General features: G+C 39.7%; 1 protein-coding gene across 1 annotated transcript in view; it reads left to right on the top strand.

Annotated features, from left to right (window-relative positions):
• Window positions 1-6,402: 6,402 nt before the first annotated feature.
• c-answer.L (cold-blooded animal-specific wound epithelium receptor-binding protein L homeolog) overlaps window positions 6,403-22,236 on the top strand; it is a 38,773-nt gene continuing 22,939 nt past the window's right edge. The window contains exons 1-2 of the mRNA XM_018226441.2: window positions 6,403-6,600; window positions 18,219-18,343. Of these exons, the coding sequence (XP_018081930.1) occupies window positions 6,540-6,600; window positions 18,219-18,343 (186 nt within the window). The 5' untranslated portion in view covers window positions 6,403-6,539. The remainder of the gene's footprint in view (window positions 6,601-18,218; window positions 18,344-22,236) is intronic.

Raw genomic sequence — 22,236 nt, 5'->3', positions numbered from 1 at the left:
CGGATTTACATAGTGGCCACCCCTAGGCCCACTGCCATTCGTCGCCCCTGTTTTTGAACCAATGTGGTTGGGCAGCATGCCGCCCCCATAAAATCCTGCCACCCTAGGTGGCCTTTCCACAAATCCGGGCCTGCCTGATCAATATCAGTTTGATTTTTGGCCAAATATTAATCAGGGAGACCATTGGACAACCCCACACATGGGCAGATAAGCTTCCAAATCTGTCTAAAGGACCAATATTGGCAGCTTTGATCTGCCGGTGTATCAAAACAGCACAAGACAAATAATATCTGCCAGAAGCCGATACAGCAAGACTGATTAATAATCAGAATATACAGACTGCACTGGGTCCTGTGTTGTCATGTAATGTAATGTGGATTTTATAGTTTTTGTATTGTTTAATACAAACTTTCTCCAATTCTCCAGAACCAGTGGCTGCAACAAAATAATCCTCCAAATAGAATCCCAGTTTATCTGTTTAAATCTGGCTCCATGATCTTTGTCCCTGCAGCTGGAGTTGGAAACAGTCTCCCAGTGACAAATTGCTTCATCTTTGGGCAACTAATCTCCCGGAACTGCCTTCCCGCTGGCTAGAATGTAAATCGCCGGCTGGATGGCAATCGGAGTTTCATTTTCCAAAGTTGCCACACAAGGAAACCTCGGGCTACTTCGGAAAGCCGAAGTGATCCAAGTGCCATCTTGCCGGCGATTTACATTCTAGCCGACGGGAACGCAGTTCAGGGAGATTAGTTGCCCAAAGATGAAGTGATTTGTCGCTAGGCAACTTATCTCCCAAAATAGCAGCGTAAATCTCTGTCCTGAAGGGGTTGTAAAGCCAAAATAAAATCCAATACAAATCTCTACACAGTCGCCGACTGCTTTACAGAGAAACAAACAAAGCTGCTTGAGTTCTGCATGGCTGAGAAGTAAGGCGGAGGCTCCCCCTGCTGTTCATAAGTATGATTGTTTCCCTGCCCAGAAGTTAAGGACCGTCTGACAATTCATATGCACAGCAGTAAATGAAGGGAGATTTTCACTGCATACAGTCGGTTTCTTATAAAAACGGTACAAATTTTTTAATTAAAGTAAATTGGAGATAGGTTTCTTTTTCATTATAGAAAGTAAAAATTGGATTTTATTTTTTTGCCTTTATATGCCCTTTAAATGAGAACTAAAGCCTAAAATGAACATGGATAGAAATGCTATATTTTATATACTGAACTTACTGTGCCTGACTTCAGGGCCGCCATCAGGGGGGCACAGGGGGTCCCAGTTGTGCTGCACTTTTTGAAATAGCCGGGCCCCCCTTTACAGCGCCAAAGCCGTGCCGCCTCTTCCGAAGTCCAGAACCGTTGAAGAGCTGAAGTTGAAGTCCTGAAGCCGCGAAAAGACCCAAAGCAACAAAGATAGCCAAAGTTAAAGTCATGAAGCCGTGAAAAGGTCCGAAATCATGAAAGGAGCCGAAGTTGAAGTCCTGAAGCCACGAAAATAGCCGAGGTTGAAAAAAATTTTTGTTGCACAGGGCCCCGTGATTTCTAATGGCGGCCCTGTCTGACTTCATTAATAATTAGTCATGTATTATAATTTTATATTATATTTCTCTTCTGAACCCTGTGTGTTGCCCCCTAAGTGACAGCAGCACAGATCATGTGCAGTGAATCAGTAGGAAAGGGGTTGGGGAGCTACTGGGGCATCTTCAGAGACACAGATCTTTACTGCTAAATGGGGTGTGGTTGCCTTGCGCTGGTAGAGAACCCCAAAAGCATCTGTGCGCCAATTCTCTGTCTCTGTTTGATTGGTGCCTGGACTGTGCACCACTGAAACACATTAGGGCTCATGCATGAATGGGAGGCAAGGTGCAATAAAAGGCAAATTCCTATTATAAAATAATGGAGCAGAAGGAAGTGTGAGACTGGGCAAGATTTGATATCAGGGGAAGTGACTGATAAACATTTGCAGTTTCTTTTCTTTGCACGACAGAGAGGTTTTTCCTTGGGTAATTCTTGGAATAAGGGGGATGTGTGTACAAGAGACTGTCGTAAGAGGAAAGGACGGTGCTTTTGGCAATGGTCTCTAAAACCAAACTGAACTTTGTATCACCTTAGGAACGTGGGGAAGTATCACACTGAGCTGCGTATCTACATCAGTCTGGGGACAGAGGAGCCCTGGCAATAAAGTACAGGTATGGGACCTGTTATCCAGAATGCTCGGGACCTGGGGCTCCCGGAAAAGGGGTCTCTCCGTAATTTGGATCTCCATACTTTAAGTTTATAAAAAATTATTTAAACATTGAATAAACCGAACTGGATTGTTTTGTTTCCAATAAGGATGAATTATTTATTTGCTTGGATCAAGTACAAGGGACTGTTTTAATATTACATAGAAAAAAATCTCTAAAGGAGAACTATGACCCTTAGCTGGTCATTACCCCTCATTACAGAGTCAGTGCTGCGGAGCTCACGGGCGCCATCTTGCGGTGCTTTGGGAATCTTCCGGTCCCTTCGGCAATTTCTGTGGCTTTCGCCGCATGCGCAGTTATTTGGAACCGGAATATTGCTAATACGGCGCAAGCGCTGATACGGCAATTGCGTTCCGAAGATTCCCGAAGCACTGAAGATGGTCCCCTTGAGCTCCGCTGCACTGACAAGAGCAGGGAGGGGGGACTATGGTGGGTAGGGGTTTTTATTAGCAAGAGGGTTTAGTTCTCCTTTAAACATTTTAATCATTTGATTAAAATGGTACCTATGGGAGATAATTTGGAGCTGGTTTCCAGATAACAAATCCCATACATTTATACTAATATTTTTATACCTGATTCCACAGATTAAATGGAAACCATAAAAGACTGTTTGTGCTCACTGGAGCCATTTCTCTACCCCCCTCCCCCGCCTTAGGCTAACAGAGGGATCCAGATGGATCATGGGACTCTGCTTTTCCATAGTGGATGGTGTACAGATTCTCTATAAAACAGAGGGAGTTCAAGCCCCACAATCCATCACTTTACAGTGGAACAAAGTGACGGAGGGGTTGGATCAGTCTGTTAGCCTAAAGGTGGCCATAGACTTGGAGATCCCCTCGTTTGGCGATGTTGCCCATAGCAGGAACCATAGGCAGTGGCTAAGAATAGTGGCTGCTCAATGACTCAATGGCTGATCAATTTCCTGACAGATGTCGGGCCGGAAAATCGTAAGATGTTCGATCGTTCGGATCCCACTAACCGCACGATAATTTCGAAGGATTGGATGGACTTCGCTAAAATCGGTAGTTCGGCAAGAGAAATCTTTGCGTCTATGTTGCCTTTAGTGTTAGTGGAGGGCAATTTAAAAAAAAAAAACACTACTGTTACTATAACTGTTACAGTAAAATATTTTCAGCCAACAGGTGCCTTTTAATTTAAAGGTGAGCAATCCCTTCAATGGAATGTTTTAAATAAACTTTGTACTTTTATAATTCACGTTTAAGCGGCAGGATATTTTTCAGATTTTGCATCAGTATTGCCCTTTGGTTCTAGGGGTTGTTTCTTACTGTGGCTGTTCAGCAGAGCTTTCTATAGTCCCCAATGTATAAAACGATTGTTGGATCATAACAGGATTGAGTCACATCAGTAGGTGCCATGCTCCTGCCAGACAGTTACTTTCAGCACAAATCAGCAGAAATAAGTCTTACGATGCATTCTTGTACCCCTACCTCTAGCTACATTGTAACACAACATAGTTACATAGTAACATAGACAGGGAAAGAGTTCATTAAAAGTCTTGACGTCAAATGAAATCTTCACTAGGCAAAAAGCCAACACTGCGTGAACATCAGTTTGATTATATGGGGAGCGAAGCCTGCAGCCATTTTGGAGGGGCTGATAAGAACCCGCTGCTTCTTGTGTCCTAAGGTGCCTGTGCCCCATTAAACAAAAGCTTAATGTTGTTCAGAAATGTTGTGCATGATGTTTTGTGCTTCTGTACCAGCCCAAGGCAACCACAGCCCTTTAGCAGTAAAGATCTGTGTCTCCAAAGATGCCCCAGTAGCTCCCCATCTTCTTTTCTGCTGATTCACTGCACATGCTCTGTGCTGCTGTCACTTACTGAGCTTAGGGACCCACTCACAATATACAGTACACATAGAATAGAAATGTCACAATATAAGGCTGATTAGTAATTAATACAGATAATTACTACATGGCAGCACAGAAACCAGTGCAATTAGCATCAGAATTTAATAATCAGCCCTGTAGCATCAGCTTATATTACAGGGGAAGCTCATTTTCTGCTGGATAATTAGTGACGAGCCCTAAGCTCAGCTTCTCAACAGCTGCTCAGAGCCCACTGAGCATGTGAGTGTCACAGACACTTTCCAAGATGGTGACCCCCGTGACAAGTTTGAAGTCCTGGATCATTGCTGCTATTGACAAGCTGAAACTTTAGGCTGGTGCAATAAGTTCACTGTATAAAATATGCCATTTTAGCCATATTAATTTTTAGAGTTTAGTTTTCCTTTAAAGCATTGAACCTACCAGGGGTGCAGGGGGGTTTCCCCTGGGCCCACACTTCTTTGGAGCCCCTGGAAATGTGAGCATTAAAATATAGACCATTAAATTATAGGAAGATATTTTTTCTCAAGAAAAAGGCAACCCTAGCCGCATCATGCAGCATTCCATATGTATTCAGTGCTTAAAGGGAACTCCACAAAAACATAACTTAAGCTTTTTGTAAACTAAACATAATTTCAAGCTACTTTGCAATATACGTTAATTAAAAATATGCAGACTTTTCATGATTTTTAATGGTTTCTGACAGTTCCATAGGCCTAGCCCCCTGCTCTCCTGCTGATCTGTCTGACTACTTTGCTGAGCTGGCTGACTACTGTTACTTTGTATCAACGGCCGTCTGTCCTCAGCCTGCATCCTCCAAACCCCACAATTCCCTGCACACGTGATTTCAATAAGGAACGGAACATCCCAGTGCAATGCATTGTGGGTCATGTAGTTCCTGCATGCTGTCTGTAAGCTGTGGAGAAGTTGTTACAATTTGTAACATCAGTGTTTTAGTCCCTCCTTCCAGGGTTGCCAGTTTGGCAGGTTTCCAACCAAATTGGGCTACTAATTTAAAGCCCATGCAGGTTTTGAAAGTACAAACTAGCCAAGGCATGGATTTGGGCTACTTTTTGGGCTGGTTTGTACTTTGGAAACCAGCCAAAGTTTTTTCTTGCCCTAATGTGCCAAGCCTGTGTCTTCCAATGCATGTTGGGTTATGTAGTTTTTGTTTAACAATTTGCTGACTGCCAAGATATACTCAGGGTCGGACTGGGTATAGTCCACCAGGGCTTCAGTCTCAGGACCCCCCGCCACTATGGTTACTACGTGGCCGGTATTTTACTGGCCTGGCCGGTAAAAATGATGGCTGATCCCAATGTTATAAATAGGAAAAAAAGATAAATATATAGGAAGGCCGGTATTTTTTTCCAGAAAAGGTGGCAACACTACCCGCTGCTGTGCTCTGATCCCCGTGCCTTGCGTGTGCATGCGCACTGTGTTCTTCAGGCCCCCGGGCCCTTCTTCAAGCCATTCGTGGCCAGAAACTTAACCACAGGGTGCGGATCTGGGCCGGTGAGGCCACAAGAGCGTTGTGCCCACCAGGTGTCTCGCTGGCCCAGTCCAATTACATGATTTTTTAGTAGACTTAAGGTATGAAGATCCAAATTACAGAAAGATCCGTTATGACTTTGTCTGGAAAACCCCAGGTCCTTAAAATATTAGGCAGCAACAGTTTTTAAAGGGGTGGTTCACCTTTAAGTTAACTTTTATTATGTTATAGAACGGCCAATTCCAAGCAACTTTTCAATTGCTTTTCATTAGTAATTCCTTTTTATAGTTTTATAGTTATTTGCCTTTTTCTTTGCAGCTTTCAAATGGGGGTCGCTGACCCCTTCCAAAAAAACCAAATGCTCTGTAAGGCTACAAATGTATTGTTATTGTTACTTTTTATTACTCATCTTTCTATTCAGATCCTCTCCTATTCATATTCCAGTCTCTTATTCAAATCAATGCATGGTTGCTAGAGTAATTTGGACCCTAGTTACCAGATCAGTTAAGATGCAAATTGAAGAGCTGCTGAATAAAAAGCTAAATAACTCAAAAACCATAAATAATAAAAAATGGAAACCAATTGCAAGTTGTCTCAGAATATCATTATCTACATCGTACTAAAAGTTATCTCAAAGGTGAACTACCCCTTTATTAACACAAGCTCGTATTTATTGAAACATCCAGTCCTTAAGGAGTTAACAGAAAGTAAAATGAAAACTGAATATAAATGGCAACAAATCATTCCTTTGGTGTCTGCCCAGCAACTGCCTACACAACGGAGGTGCTATTTTGCCATTGGCCGGGCTGAGTTCTCTAACGCGCTTGGGAGCTGTGCTCTTTGTGTCTGACTCTTTCTTGTTGTGATCACGTGTCTCTGTTCTGGGTGTGCGTCACATTATACTTGTCTGTATCAGGAAACCAGCAGCAGTGCAAAAGTGACTTTTTACCAGCGAACAACAAAATGAAGGCGGTGTTGTGCCTGTTCCTTGTGTCTGTGCTGTGTGTCTTCCAAGCACATGGGGGTAAGTTTTATATCTCTTGGGTTTCCCTGTTGTGTCAATGACAAGTACAACCTGTGCTCTTCCAGATTCTGCTGTTGTTTAACTTTCAGTTTTTTGCTGGGTGCTGGGGAGTTGTAGTTTGACAACAGCTGGAGAGTTATAGGTGATAATAATGTATTGGGAATCAGTTCTGCTAAATTCTTTCAGGATTCAGAACCAGCAGTGCAGGCAATAGCAGCCAGATAGTTTCTGTTTTCTCTCCTATAGAATATAAAGTTTCATATATAATTGAGTGAAGTTTAACATTGGCCATGGAATTGACTATATTTGTGCCAATACGTGACTTTAATGTTCTGGGAGTTGGGGGTTGTGGATGTTACCGGCTGTGGGAGTCAGGGGTTCTGGGAGTTACTGATAAGTTGGCTCCATTCCCCTCTGTGCTCCCATTTCCTTGTTTGTCTTTGTGGCTTTGTCTAGATTGTTTTGTAAGAGCTGCGCCACCAGTCTGTGCTCAACTGCACCCTCGTATAACTGGACTGGCTGCTTTTAAATGGGAAATTCACCTTGAAATTAACTTTTCATCATATAGAGCAGGGGTCCCCAACCTTTTTTTTACCCGTGAGCCACATTCAAATGTAAAAAGAGTTGGGGAGCAACACAAGAATAAAATAGTCCCTTGGGGTGCCAAATAAGGGCGGTGATTGGCTCTTTGGTTGCCCCTATGTGGACTGGCAGCCTACAAGAGGCTCTACTTGGTACTATACTTAGTAATTATGCAATTAAAACTTGCTTCCAAGCCTGGAATTCAAAAATAAGCTTCTGCTTTGAGGACACTGAGAGCAACATCCAAGGGTTTGGAGAGCAACATGTTGCTCACAAGCTACTGGTTGGGGATCACTGATATAGAGATATATATATATATATATATATATATATATGTATATATATATATATATATATATATATATATATATATAGTGAATAAAGTACCCCCTCTTGTAAATTATAAGTATATAATACACAAAAGCCATGAATATCTTGTAAATTATATCCTTATAAACGGTGAGTTCTGATGTCATCAGTTATAAACGGTGAGTTCTGATGTCATTTCTGTCACATGACTCACTGAAACTTGTGTATTATAATAAATAAAGTACCCCCAGTTGTAAAATATGAGGATATTAGAAGTTACCTCGGAATTCCATGACCTGTATAAAAACACTCGGCCTTCGGCCTCGTGTTTTTATATGGTCATGAAACTTCTCGGTAACTTATAATATCCTTATATTTTACAAGAGGGGGTACTTTATTCACTATATTATAAGTTATAGAGGAGTTTCAAGACCATATAAAAGTGTGAGGCCGAAGGCCGAGTGTTTTTATACAGGTCATGGAACTCTGAGGTAACTTCTAATATTCTCCTATTTTGCAACAGGGGATACTTTATTTATTATAATACACACCTTTCAGTGAATCATGTGACAGAAATGACATCAGAACTCACCATTTATAAGGATATAATTTACAAGATATTCATGGCTTTTGTGTATATATATATATATATATATATATATATATATATATATATATATATATATATATATATAAACGATAATGCAAGTGATACCTGCACTCCTTCACAACAAAATGGTATATAAAATTGTAGAAAGGACCAGCACTCCGTTTTCCAAAAAAAATTCAGTAATTTATTATAATATCACAGTGTCCAGTGTCTCCATATATCTCCATATATATATTTATATATATCTATATAGTCAATTCTAAGCAGCCACACTCGAATCCGGGCTTATTTGGATAAATTCAGGTGCAGGGTCAAAAGTTGTATATACAAATCTGTTCAAAGACCCGCACTCCACTTCTGTGACAAATTAAATAGCTTTTATTTTGTGCATATCATACAATGATATGCACAAAATAAAAGCTATATAAGTTATCACAGAAGTGGAGTGTGATAGATGGAGATATAGATATATATTAGTAAGGACCGGGTGCCAGCTAGGGAAAACCAATATTTGTCCGAGATTCTTGAGGGATCGAAACGTTGAGTGGAATAAACACATTCTGTTTGCATATATGTATATATATATATATATATATATATATATATATATATATATATATATACACACACCTTGGTGTGTGTGTATAGATATAGATATATATCTATAGCGTCTATATATATATATATATATATATATATATATATATATATATATATATAGCGTCTATATATATATATATATATATATATATATATATATATATATATATATATATATATATATATATATATATATATATATATTATATATATATATATATATATATAGTGTCTGTGCACAATGGGAATTGCCTATATTAAGGAAATTATATTAACTTGGGGCCCATGTCACTAGGATAGAGAATGGGAATAAGAATTACATATGCATGTTTTTGGGGTAAAAAGCAATTGTATAGAATATCACTTTTTTCCATATATTGCTGAATTGTCACTCTAGATAATCTACATGATTTTGAAGTGATTATAGGTGGGATGTGTCCAGACCTATGGATCCATTTATTTGGACAGTGCATAACCATGTTCCCAGTGTGCAACAAGAAGTAAGGGAGAACTTGTGGTTATTGTGATTGAACTTGGGACCCAAAATAATAATACTGAGTGATCACACATTAGCAACAATGTTTATATAATTGATGTGAGGTGTTACAATACTGATACAGTTAAAAATGCTATTTTGTGTCTTGTTTTTAACTTTAGGATATTTGTTGATGGATTGTATAAATGTGAAGATTTAGTCTATTAATGCGTATGTATTTAAAAATCATAGGAGTATATGTTGTATATTTTAAACGGTGGTTGCTTGAGTATGACATCATTGATTAGGGGGCTGTTTCCTCACCATTAAGTGGATTTATGGCATTTACTTGTAGATTTTTCACTTTGAGAAAGGCCTTGGGTTTGGCCGAAAGTCAGTCTTTAGTTCTGCAATAAAACTTTTTTTTTAAAATTTTAAGCCCTGTGAGTACGGATCTCTCTCTCTCTCTCTCTCTCTCTCTCTCTCTCTCTCTCTCTCTCTCTCTCTCTCTCTCTCTCTCTCTCTCTCTCTCTCTCTCTCTCTCTCTCTCTCTCTCTCTCTCTCAACCATGCATTGATTTGATTAAGAAGCTGAAATATGAATAGGAGAGGCCTGAATAGAAAGAGGAGTACAATAAAGGAGTCAGTGACCCCTATTTGAATGCTGGGAAGAGTCAGAAGATGAAGGCAAATAAGTTAAAAATTATAAAAAAAATTAAAAAAAACGAAGCCCAACTGAAAAATTGCTTAGAATTAGCCATTTTGTAACATACTAAAAGCTCTCCTTTAATAAAAAGCAATAGACACACATTTTATATCATGAAACAGACTTTACGTATCCCTGCACGTTTTCATTGCTTGTTTATAACACATCGCTGTTGGGAGCTGCTGCATATTATGGTACATACTGTTCAGTCCCTTATCTTTGTATCTCTGCAGACTCTCCCACAACATCCGCCAACATCCGCAAACTCTGTACAAAACACACACACTGCCTAATGCCTAACTATTATACCCGTCTTACTGAATGTGTTGTGCCCTTAAAGCAACAGTAACACCAAAAAAAATAGTATAAAAGAAATGACAATTACAATTTATTGTTCCTATGCACTGGTAAAGCTGGTGTGTTTGCTTTAGAAACACTACTATAGTTTATAAAAACAAGCTGCTGTGTAGCCAGGGGGCAGCCATTCAAGCACAGGATACACAGTAGATAACAGATAAGTACTACTATAGTTTATATAAACAAGCTGCTGTGTAGCCACGGGGGCAGCCATTCAAGCACAGGATACACAGTAGATAACAGATAAGTACTACTATAGTTTATATAAACAAGCTGCTGTGTAGCCACGGGGGCAGCCATTTAAGCACAGGATACACAATAGGTAACAGATAAGTACTACTATAGTTTATATAAACAAGCTGCTGTGTAGCCATGGGGGCAGCCATTCAAGCACAGGATACACAGTAGATAACAGATAAGTACTACTATAGTTAATATAAACAAGCTGCTGTGTAGCCTTGGGGGCAGCCATTCAAGCACAGGATACACAGTAGATAACAGAGAAGTACTACTATAGTTTATATAAACAAGCTGCTGTGTAGCCAGGGGGCAGCCATTCAAGCACAGGATACACAATAGGTAACAGATAAGTACTACTATAGTTTATATAAACAAGCTGCTGTGTAGCCATGGGGGAAGCCATTCAAGCACAGGATACACAGTAGATAACAGATAAGTACTACTATAGTTTATATAAACAAGCTGCTGTGTAGCCTTGGGGGCAGCCATTCAAGCACAGGATACACAATAGGTAACAGATGAGTTCTGAAGAATCCCATTGTATACTACAGAGCTTTTTTTTTTTATACCTAGGAAATAGACTTTGTATATGGCAGGTTGCACTCTTATCCAGAATGCTCAGCACCTGGGGTTTTCCATAAAACAGTTCTTTCTGTAATTTGGATCTTCATACAGTTAAGTCTACTAGAAAATCATATAAACATTAAATAAACCCAATAGGCTGGTTTTGCCTCCAATAAGGATTAATTATATCTTAGTTTGGATCAAGTTCAAGCTACTGTTTTATTATTACTGAGAAATAGGAAATCATTTTTAAAAATCTATATTATTTGATTAAAATGGAGCCTGTGGGAGATGGCCTTTCCATAATTCGGAGCTCACTGGATAACTGGTTTCCGGATAATGGATCCCATACCCGTAATACAATTGTAATAAAACGAAACATCTTTAACTTCAACTTTAAAAATTTTAATCAAATGGAGTCTATGGGAGACAGGCATTCCATAATTCAGAGCTTTCTGGATAAAGGGTTTCCAGATAACGGATCCCATAGAGGCAATACTTATCAGCCGTTAAAGGCCTATGTGACGCCTGTTCCTTTTAGCACCATAAACAAAAATGTTGCAGCACTTCCTTGTTGCTACAGTGAATAGAGTGTATATTTATTTGGTTACTGACCTAGGCTGCACAACAAAAAGCTGTATGGGACCTGATATCCAGAATGCTCGGGACCTGGAACTTTCCAGAGGGATCTCCATACCTTAAATCTATTTAAAAAATAATTTAAATATTAATTAAACCCAATAGGAAAATTTTGCTTCCGATAAGGATTAATTATATCTTAGTTGGGATCAAGTACTGTTTTTTATTACAGAGAAAAAGGAAATACAGGTATGGGACCTGTTATCCAGAATGCTAGGGACCTGGGGTTTTCTGGATAACAGATCTTTCTGTAATTTTGATCTTCTTACCTTAAGTCTACTAGAAAATCATGTAAACCTTAAATAAACCCAATAGGCTGGTTTTGCTTCCAATAAAAATTAATTATATCTTAGTTTGGATCACGTACAAGCTACTGTTTTATTATTACACAGAAATAGGAAATCATTTTTAAAAATCTGGATGATTTGATTAAAATGAAGTCTATGGGAGACGGCCTTTCCGTAATTTGGAACTTTCTGTATAATGGATCCAATACCCGTACATTGCACAACTAGAGTACATACAAAAATCAACCAAATGCCTATACAGGAGGCAGAGAGGGCCCTGCCCAAAGGAGCTTTCAATCCCTTATCTGCCAATAGGCTGAATGCACAGCAGATGAAGGGTTACCAAGAGACGTTAACCCTGTGTCATTAGAGCGATAATAATCAAGCATGAATGTGTTTATAACCAAATTCCTGTTCAGTATAAATGAGAACATGAAATTAGGTCCCAGACTGGATTGCTATCACCCTATTGACGTGGGATTAGCTGAGATCAATGTAGAACACACACATACTAAGGCCACATTGAGCTTTAGGGCAGGGGCACACGGGCAGATTCGGGGAGATTTAGTCGCCTGGCGACTAATCGTCTCTTCTGCAGGGTGGCAATCTCCCCGAACTGCCTTCCACCTACTATAATGAGAAAACTCCAGTCGCGGCGCTTCAATTTCCGAAGTCGCCCAAAGTTCCAGCGACTTTGGAAATCGAAGTGCCGCGAGTGCTTTGGTGCTGGCGGTTTCTCATTATAGCAGTTGGAAGGCAGTTCGGGGTGATTGTCGCCCCGCAGAAGAGGCGATTAGTTGCCAGGCGACGATATCTCCCCGAATCTGCCCGTGTGCCCCTGCCCTTAACTGTCAGTTCCCAAATAAATCCTCCTGCATTAGGTTTCACCCCAACACCTGCCCCAGTGCAGTACTGTTATCCCTTTCAGAACAAGGAACTCTGCTATTCTGATGGCTTATTCTCAGCAACTTTCCCATTGGTCTTCATTATTTATTTTTTATATATATTTTTTTTACTTGCCTGTTTCTTTTAACTTGTTCCAGCTTTCAGTCGTGAGGTGGAGGGGTCACTGACCCCATCTAAAAACAAATGCTCTGTAAGGCTACAAATTTATTGTTATTACTACTTCTTATTACACTTCTTTCTATCCAGCCCCTCTCCAATTCATATTCCAGTCTCTCGTTCAAATCATTGGATGTTGCTAGGGTAATTTGGACCCTACCAACCAGACGGCTGAAATTGCAAACTTGGAGAGTTGCTGAATAAATTAACACAAAAACCACAAATAATAAAAAATGAAAACCAATTGCAAATTATCTCAGAATATCACTCTCTAGAATATCACTCTCTATGTCATACTAAAAGTTTATCTAAAGGTGAACAACCTTTTAACATCAGGAAGAAGAAGAAATGGAGTTTCCGCACACCGGAGTGCTTTAAAATACAAAAACGTTATTAATCCTTATTAAAAGGCACACATCCCGTCTAGCTTTTCTCATTTCGGGCGCAGGCGCAATTAAGCATAACCTTTTTAACATCACTGCAATGAATGAGATCCCAGCTTATATAAGGATATCTTTCTTATGGAAGCCAGGGACCCCGATACTGCTCAGCACCCTATTGATACTGATTAGACATAAGAATAACGGCACATGGTGGACTCTTTCTGTGCCATGATTTTAAGTAGAACGAAAACCTTATGGCTGTGTTTGAAGTACATACTGGAAACGTCTAACAGAACTTATACAATATGATATGTCCTTTCTATTTTTATCCACTTTCCACTCCCCAAGGACTGTCTGTGAAGCCCCTCACTGCCCTACTATAAACAACGGCCCTGATGTTTGGGCAACAGAGCTTTCCTTTTGGATCCCAGTACATTGTGACCCAGCCATTGTGCAGTTTTTTTTTTCTGCACAATGACTCCCCAAGGGAATGCAAATCCTGTAAATGAGACATTAAGGTTGTGCAAGTTCATTGCACAGACATTTTGTGGTTTTGGTGACCACAGCTCTGCAGGGAAAGTGGCCCCAGGAGGCTACAGTATTTTTTAGAGCAGATACAAGGTTTGGGGGAAAATCTGGAAAGCCCAGAGCTAATGAAGAAGTGACTGATGAAGTAATGAAGGTCAGATCACATGATAACAATTGCCAAAATCAGTGGTTTCATAAGTCAGCCTGCGTGTGTGAGGGAATGTTTTATTGTCAGTACTTCCCTGTATATAAAATGCACCGTCACCATGAGCAGAGACTTGTCTGAAAAAGCTTCTACTGTAACTTTTATATTCTTAGCTCTACTTTATTAACATACTAATTACATGGTCCCCTGTACCTTAAAGCCGCCGCAAACCCAAACTGTAATGCCGTCTCAAAACACCCACTAGTTTTCTATAGAAGTTACCAAAAAACACAATTATAGATGCCAGAAAATTCACCAATGAGAATTCTACTGATCAAAAACTTCATTATAAATGAAAAAGAATTGACCAGTAAGAATTCTGATTCCCAGCGCTATGCGCTGTTCTATTAAATATAGAGATAATTATGTTGTTTTTATTCTTGATGATATGACACTGGAATCAGACATGGGGATAAAGGACAGACTTGTTCAGTGCTGGGAAACTGAGCTTAATGGCAGAGACCCATGCTTAGATTCGGAGAGATTTAGTCGCCTCTTCTTTGGGGCGAATAATCTCCATGAACTGCCTCCCGCCGAGCTAGAATCGAAATCGCTGGTGGGATGGCACTCGAATCGCTTCATTTTCCGAAATTGCCCGAAGTTTCCTCTTGAGGCAACTTCGGAAAACGAAAAACACCTTTTGCCACCCTGCCAGCGATTTACATTCTAGCTGGCGGGAGGCAGTATAGAGAGATTAGTCGCCATGAAGAAGGGGAGATTTGTTGATGGGCAACTAATCTCCCCGAATCTGAGCGTGTGTCTCTGCCCTTAAGCTTCCAACTAAGGAACAAAGAACATACTGTAGATCAGGGGTGCCCAAAAGGTAGATCAGGATCTACCAGTAGACCTTTAGCTGGTGATCAGTAGATCTCAAGACACTGTCAACAAACAGCTTGTCTAAATCACCCTCCTATCCATCCTTTTCATTCTGATATTTATTTTGTTAAGGTCACATAAGAAATCAATGTTTGTTAAATATAGCAATATACATTTTCTCATAAATCCGTATTTAAGTAATATTTTCCATGCAAAAGTGATATTATGGATGTAGATCATAACGAGACACCATCACTAAAAGTAGACCCCACATTAGTAAAGTATGGGCACTCCTGCTGTAGATCCAGATTTATACAGATCACCTGTTCGCCCTGCCCCTTTTGTGATGTCATCGGCGGGGTGGGTCAGGCGTGGGTATATAAAAGGAACCCGGAAGTTGGGCCCGGGCTGAGGGAGGGTGGGTTAGAGTCGGGTGAAGGTCGGGAAAAAAACGCAACCCGCACATCACTAAAGAGGACCAAGAAAGAGAATCGATACATCTTGTATATTTCATGGGTCTTTTTTAGCCAGCAAATGACCTCTAAAAATCGTACAACTATCATATGTGCCTTGATTTCAAAAAGGGATAAAATGATTTTCAAATTCATTTTGCCGTAAATAGGAACATCAAGGCTGGCCATCTAGTCTGCAGAATGTGTGTCTCATGGGGGTGACTCGCCCACATAGCACAGAAGAAGGTTGGAAAGAGCTGAGCTTCATTGTTACCTAGTAAGTAGGAATGGAAAGAGTTTATCCGGTTCAGTCCTTGCCATTGTTCTGCCTTACTGATCCACAGAAAAGCAAACAAACCCCATTGGATCAGCACCACTTAGCAGATGGGAACATCACATTCCGACTCATAGGAGTCAACCTTACACTAAGTGAATGTAAAATTGATGCGGGTGCTATTCTAAGAACTTTTGCAATGTACATTCTTTATGAATTCCAATATATTAAAAGATACTTGTACTGTTAATATGAATGCATTTTGTTACAACAGCACCACCTGATGGTCATTTTCTGACCAGTCTGACCACTAAGTAGTCAAGGAAGAAGTTGTCAGGAGAAAGAAAGAGGCTGCTCTGATGTTCTTCTGGTTAGCAAAAAAATTTGAAAACGTTCTCAAATCTTTCCTAAGCAGGAGAAAATCAGAGCAGCCTTTTTTCTTTCTCCTGACAAATTCCTTGAGCATTTGGTGGACAGACTGATCAGAAAATGACCAGCAGGCAACGCTGTTGTAACAAAATTCATTCAGTACATGTATGCTTTAATATCTTGGAATTAAAAAAAATAATGAATGTGCATTGCAAAAGTGCCTCATCAGTTTTACATTCACTTATTTTAAAGGTTTATTTATCCTTTAAGTTGACCTACTCTGCTGGATCCTACATGGATACAGTTTCAAGGTACCATAAATGCTATGGCCTAAGAAGTCGCCCGGTGTGCCAGTACCCTTGAAGATAAAATAATTGTCCTCTTCAAGACATCAGATGGGGGGGGACAAGGATTTATTTTGGGAAATAGGGTTTGTTGCAAGAGCTAAGAATCCCTTTAATATACATTTTGACTTAGATATTAAAATATCCCCACATTTGCCTGGGACAAGTAACCTTTCTCTGCCAATCAGAAGCCACTTTCGATTCATCCGGTACAGTTAGAATGTTGAAAGGGAATATCTGATTGGTTTCTATGGATACTGAACAGGGGAAAATATTCACCCATGTCATGTTAATTTATAAGCTCCGTTGTTTTTGATAATGCTTGAACTTGCATAACCGCATGTCTAACAGCCAGCTGACTAGATTTCCCTGTGACTCGGCTCTATCTGGAACATTTCTGGCATTCTTTAAAATGTTCTGTGTGCAGAAAATAATGGCCTTCTACCTCCCTGTTCTAAGGCTGGATATCCCCGATGCACATAATTTTCTTCCCTCTCAGATGGGGGCTTCAGCCGCCCCGTATTGCAGTGACCTTAGCAATAGGCTTAATAGGCCTTGATTAGCCTGTGTATATATAATGGAAGCACCATGAGAAGGTATTTCTGTACACAAGTAGAAATGTTTTTATATTTTTTATTGTTCTTAAAGGAAAGTATATCAAATCTAAGCTTGCTTGACCTTCAAGCTGGGCTTCCATGAGTATTTAGTGGGTACCCCCAAATCTGAGTTTACTTAACCTTCAAGCTGGGCTTACATGAGTATCTAGTGGGTATTCCCCAAATCTGAGCTTGGATGACCTTCAAACTGGGCTTCCATGAGTATCTAGTGGGTACCCTTAAATCTGAGTTTGCTTGACCTTCAAGCTGGTCTTCCATGAGTATTTAGTGGGTACCCCCCAAATCTCAGCTTGCTTGACCTTCAAGCTTGGCTTCCATCAGTATCTAGTGGGTACTCTCAAATCTGAGTTGCTTGACCTTGAAGCTGGGCTTCCATGAGTATTTAGTGGGTACCCCCCAAATCTCAGCTTGCTTGACCTTCAAGCTGGTCTTCCATGAGTATCTAGTGGGTACTACAAAATCTGAGTTTGCTTGACCTTCAAGCTGGGCTTTCATGAGTATCTAGTAGAACAAGTAGGCATTCTTGCCAAATCTCAATTGGCCTTTAGTCCCTTTCCAGTGACAGTTTAGCCACTCCTAGTGGTGGTCTCTTTCCATTGAACACGTCATAGGGTAGTTACTACTGATCTTAGTTCATCAATATCTGTGATTTCTTTTTTTTATCATATAGGCATAAATTGCAGATTTAGCTTGACCCCACTTTGAACAAGTTGATTGACTTATCTTGGGCATGAATAAGAGATTATGATTGTTGGGATGGTGGGAGCTTTGGGTTTACTATGCGAGTATTGATGTTAGGAGAGTAGGAAGTTTGGGAGCTGTGGTATGTTGGATGAGTAGGGACAGTGGGAGGTGGAGGATGGTGGGAGAGAGGTATCTTTGTAGCTGTGAGATGTTGGAAGATTAGGAACGCTGTGATGGTTGGCTAACCTAGGGTTGATTGAATAGTTGAGTTTACACAAATAATATGTAATATGTAATACTACCCATAAACGTATTGTAGGTCACACTTGGCATGAACTGTAAAGCTTTTGTCCTAACATGCCACTTTCATATGAGAAGTTCTACTGTACCTTATTGCATATTGATCTTTGCACTAAATGCACCTTCATTGTATCATCACTTCAGTCCCACTGCATTCTCCAGCTTCCCTCTCTTGTCTGCTGGCATTCATTCAATTCCCCTCTCTCTCTCTTTCAGAGACTCCCGACGTTCAAATTATCGGTCCAGAGTACCCAGTTCTGGAAGGAGACGATGTCACATTGGAGTGTTCCTCAAGCAGTGACTCTGATATGAGACATTTTGCTTTCCAAAAATACAGCAAGGTGAGTTTGTGTCTAACAAGTAGCTGATATTTGGGCCTGTGGGGTGTAGCTGTTCTACCTTTTGTTGCCGGTTTGTTAAAATATTTATTTTTCTCTTTCTTTGGGGGTTGTAGTTCAATAAGACATGTGCGTTGCCCCACTTTATCCCATAAATAAATGTTTTTCTGCCTGTACTGAAAGTTGTGTCTGTTGTACTGACAAGCACTATTAGTATAAAAGATGACTTTATTTCAGTAAATTAAAAGCATCCTGGTGCATTTCGTATCAGAGATACGTAGTCATCATGCCTATGATAAGAAACTCATCCGGACTTTGATGCTGACTAATTTGGTGAGTGCAGTATTTAAGAGCTTGCTAACTTATGAGCGCAGGACCTCGGGTTCATACACCCAGGTCAGAGAATTTACAGGGTGAGCGCCTGAAGCTTTAGGTGTTTTGTCGCTACTAAAGTTTATAGACAAAAATGAAAAACATTTTTATTAATATTGTAGCGACCTGTTTTTTGATGAATGGGGTTTTGAACGGAGCTGCATTTATTGATATATAATACACAAAAGACATGAATTACCTGTAAATTATATTCTTATAAACGGTGAGTTCTGATGTCATCAGTTATAAACGGTGAGTTCTGATGTCATTTCTGTCACATGACTCACTGAAATTTGTGTATTATAATAAATAAAGCACCCCCAGTTGCAAAATATGAGGATATTAGAAGTACCCTCGGAGTTTCTTGACCTGTATAAAAACACTCGGCCTTCGGCCTCGTGTTTTTATATGGTCATGAAACTCCTCGGTAACGTATAATATCCTCATATTTTGCAACTGGGGGTACTTTATTCACTATATATTATGTCAAACTGACACAGACTGTAAAAAAAGGACAATTTGGGGAGACTGGGGATGCACCGAATCCAGGATTCAGTTTGGGATTCGGCCTTTTTCAGCAGGATTCGGATTCGGCCGAATCCTTGTGCCTGGCCGAACCGAATCTGAATCCTAATTTGCACATGTAAATTAGGGGCGGGTAGGGAAATCACATGACTTTTCATCACAAAAGATTGTTTCCAATTTTTCCCTTTCCTGGCCCTAATTTGCATATGCAAATTAGGATTCGGTTCGTTATTTGTAAGGATTGCACTGGTTCACTCTCTGGCCCTCATCAGATAATCTGTGAATCTAAACATGGCCCCATGTCCCTCTTTTCTTGGAATTGACCTATCACTGAGACTGACTACTCCGTTTGACATAAAATCCCACCGAATTCCCAGTCTACACTATACGTACCTTTGGTCTTAGCCTTATTTTATGAGCCTTGGCCAATGCAAAGCTGGGGACTATAGGTTACTTTTAACAAATGGCCCATGGCATCACTGTGTCTGGGGGCACTCAAGGCTGGCAGCAGAAGGAAGGTAAGTGCCTGTATTCTGGAGACATAGGGGGCCGATTCACTAACTTCGAGTGAAGGATTCGAAGTTAAAAAACTTCGAATTTCGAAGTGGTTTTTGGGCTACTTCGACCATCGAATGGGCTACTTCGACCTTCGACTTCGACTACGAATCGAAGGATTCGAACTAAAAATCGTTCCACTATTCGACCATTCGATAGTCGAAGTACTGTCTCTTTAAGAAAAAACTTCGATCCCCTAGTTCGCCATCTAAAACCTACCGAACTCAATGTTAGCCTATGGGGAAGGTCCCCATAGGCTTGCCTAAGTTTTTTTGGTCGAAGGATAATCCTTCGATCGTTGGATTAAAATCCTTCGAATCGTTCGATTCGAAAGATTTAATCGTTTGATCGAAGGATTATTCCTTCGATCGAATGATCGAAGTCGAAGGATTTTAATTCCCAGTCGAATATTGAGGGTTAATTAACCCTCGATATTCGACCCTTGGTGAATCGGCCCCATAATGTAAGCACCACAAGGCTGCTGTTTGAGGGGGTGGTACAGCAGCTTAATGCCTTTACACAAATTCATTTTATTCCTAGTCTTTGACTTTTCAGAGTCTCCCTGCAGACTGATTCCCTGTGTATAATTAGAGTAGTTGGAGTGCAGCGAGAGCCATTTAAACAGAGCCAAAACATTATCGATGTAACATTCCACTGCAGTGATTTCATGACATCCACGGCCCTCGCACACAAAGAGCTTGTTTTACTGGATCAACAGATGGAGCTGAAGGTGCTAAGTCATTTCTGTGGATGCAGCTGGGCCAGGATTGATTATCAGGGCACTTTATTGGATATCTGGAGTCTGTCCCCTCCCGTGGGGCATGGAGATGAGCTAAACAGGCTTGCCAATCAATATTACAGTGTGAGGAGCCTGGCACAACAGAGTTGAAAGAGATTCATTCATTTATTATATTTTATGAGATAACCGATGCTGGTAGAGTTACCATGCTTGCAGGGCCTGAGATTTGGAGCAAAATAAGCCTTTATTAATTTTATATACACGTGAGTGATGATTTAATAAAATTCACTTTGATTGAACTATTTGGAGTGCGGATCCATTTTGAAGAACACACAACCACAAGTCAGTCAATGCCTGGGTGCCAGTCAAGTTTAGATAAAATATATAAAATTGGGTGATGGCACACCGAGGAATATAGCAACAAAAAACAAAAAAAGATCCCGATTAAATAAACCTTGATTTAGATTAACCTTTTCTTGTTGCTTTATTCCTCTGTGTGCCGTCACCTTATATATATATATATATATATACACGTATGTATATATAAGGTGAGTGATATAGTACCGCACTCAACGGGAATAAATCAAGATTTATTGAAAAATTGATTTTTGGAAAATTGATTTTTTCACAACTATACCCGTTGAGTGTTTTTCTATGTATGTGTATATATATATATATATATATATATATATATATATATATATATAATATTTCCTGCAGGCAGCCGCACTCGGATCCGGATTTTGTGAATGTGGGTGCTGGTTAAAATATTATGTACAAATTTCACACTTGATTTTCTTCTTTGTAAATCAAGTGATATTTATTTGCATAGATTTTTTTCCTATGCAAATAAATATCACTTGATTAACAAAGAAGAAAATGGTGTGCGGCTCTATGTGAAATTTATATATACAGTATATATATATATATATATATATATATATATATATATATATATATATATATATATATATATATATATATATATATATATATATATATATATATATATATACACACATATACAGTGAATAAAGTACCCCTTATTGTGAAATATAAAGATACAAGTTACCAAGGAGTTCCATGACCATGTAAAAACATGAGGGCGAAAGCCGATAGGTCATGGAACTCAGAGGTAACTTCTAATATCCTCATATTTTGCAACAGTGGGTACATTATTTATTATAATAATAAGTTTTAGTTACAGGCAATTTCAGAATATCACTGAATTCCTGGGAGCTACAACACCCGTCCTGTTATCACATAAACCACAAAGATTTGGCTTTGTGTTATCCGGGTTATCCTGACCCTCAGGAACAGAATAATTTTTTGCCTATTGTAATCAGAATAACATTAAATGGGTTGTTCACCTTTCAATCAACTTTTAGTGTGATGCAGAGAGTCTTATTCTGAGACAATTTGCAATTGGTTTTCTTTTTTTATTATTTGTGGTTTTTGCGCTATTTAGCTTTTTATTCAGCAGCTCTTCAGTTTGAAGTTTCAGCCATCTGGTTGCTAGGGTCCAAATTACCCTAACAAACAAGCACTGATTTGGAAACTGGATAAGGAGAGGGCGTGAATAGAAAGACAAGAAGAAAAAAGTACAGGTATGGGACCTGTTATCCAGAATGCTTAGGACCTGGGGTTTTCCAGATAACAGGTCTTTCCGTAATTTGGATCTTCATACCTTGTCTATCAGAAAATC

The sequence above is a fragment of the Xenopus laevis genome, chromosome 7L (genome assembly GCF_017654675.1).
Source record: "Xenopus laevis strain J_2021 chromosome 7L, Xenopus_laevis_v10.1, whole genome shotgun sequence".
In the NCBI taxonomy this organism is placed as follows: domain Eukaryota; kingdom Metazoa; phylum Chordata; class Amphibia; order Anura; family Pipidae; genus Xenopus; species Xenopus laevis.
The sequence above is the reverse complement of the archived record's forward strand: the minus strand, read 5'-3'. Positions and strand labels throughout refer to the sequence as shown.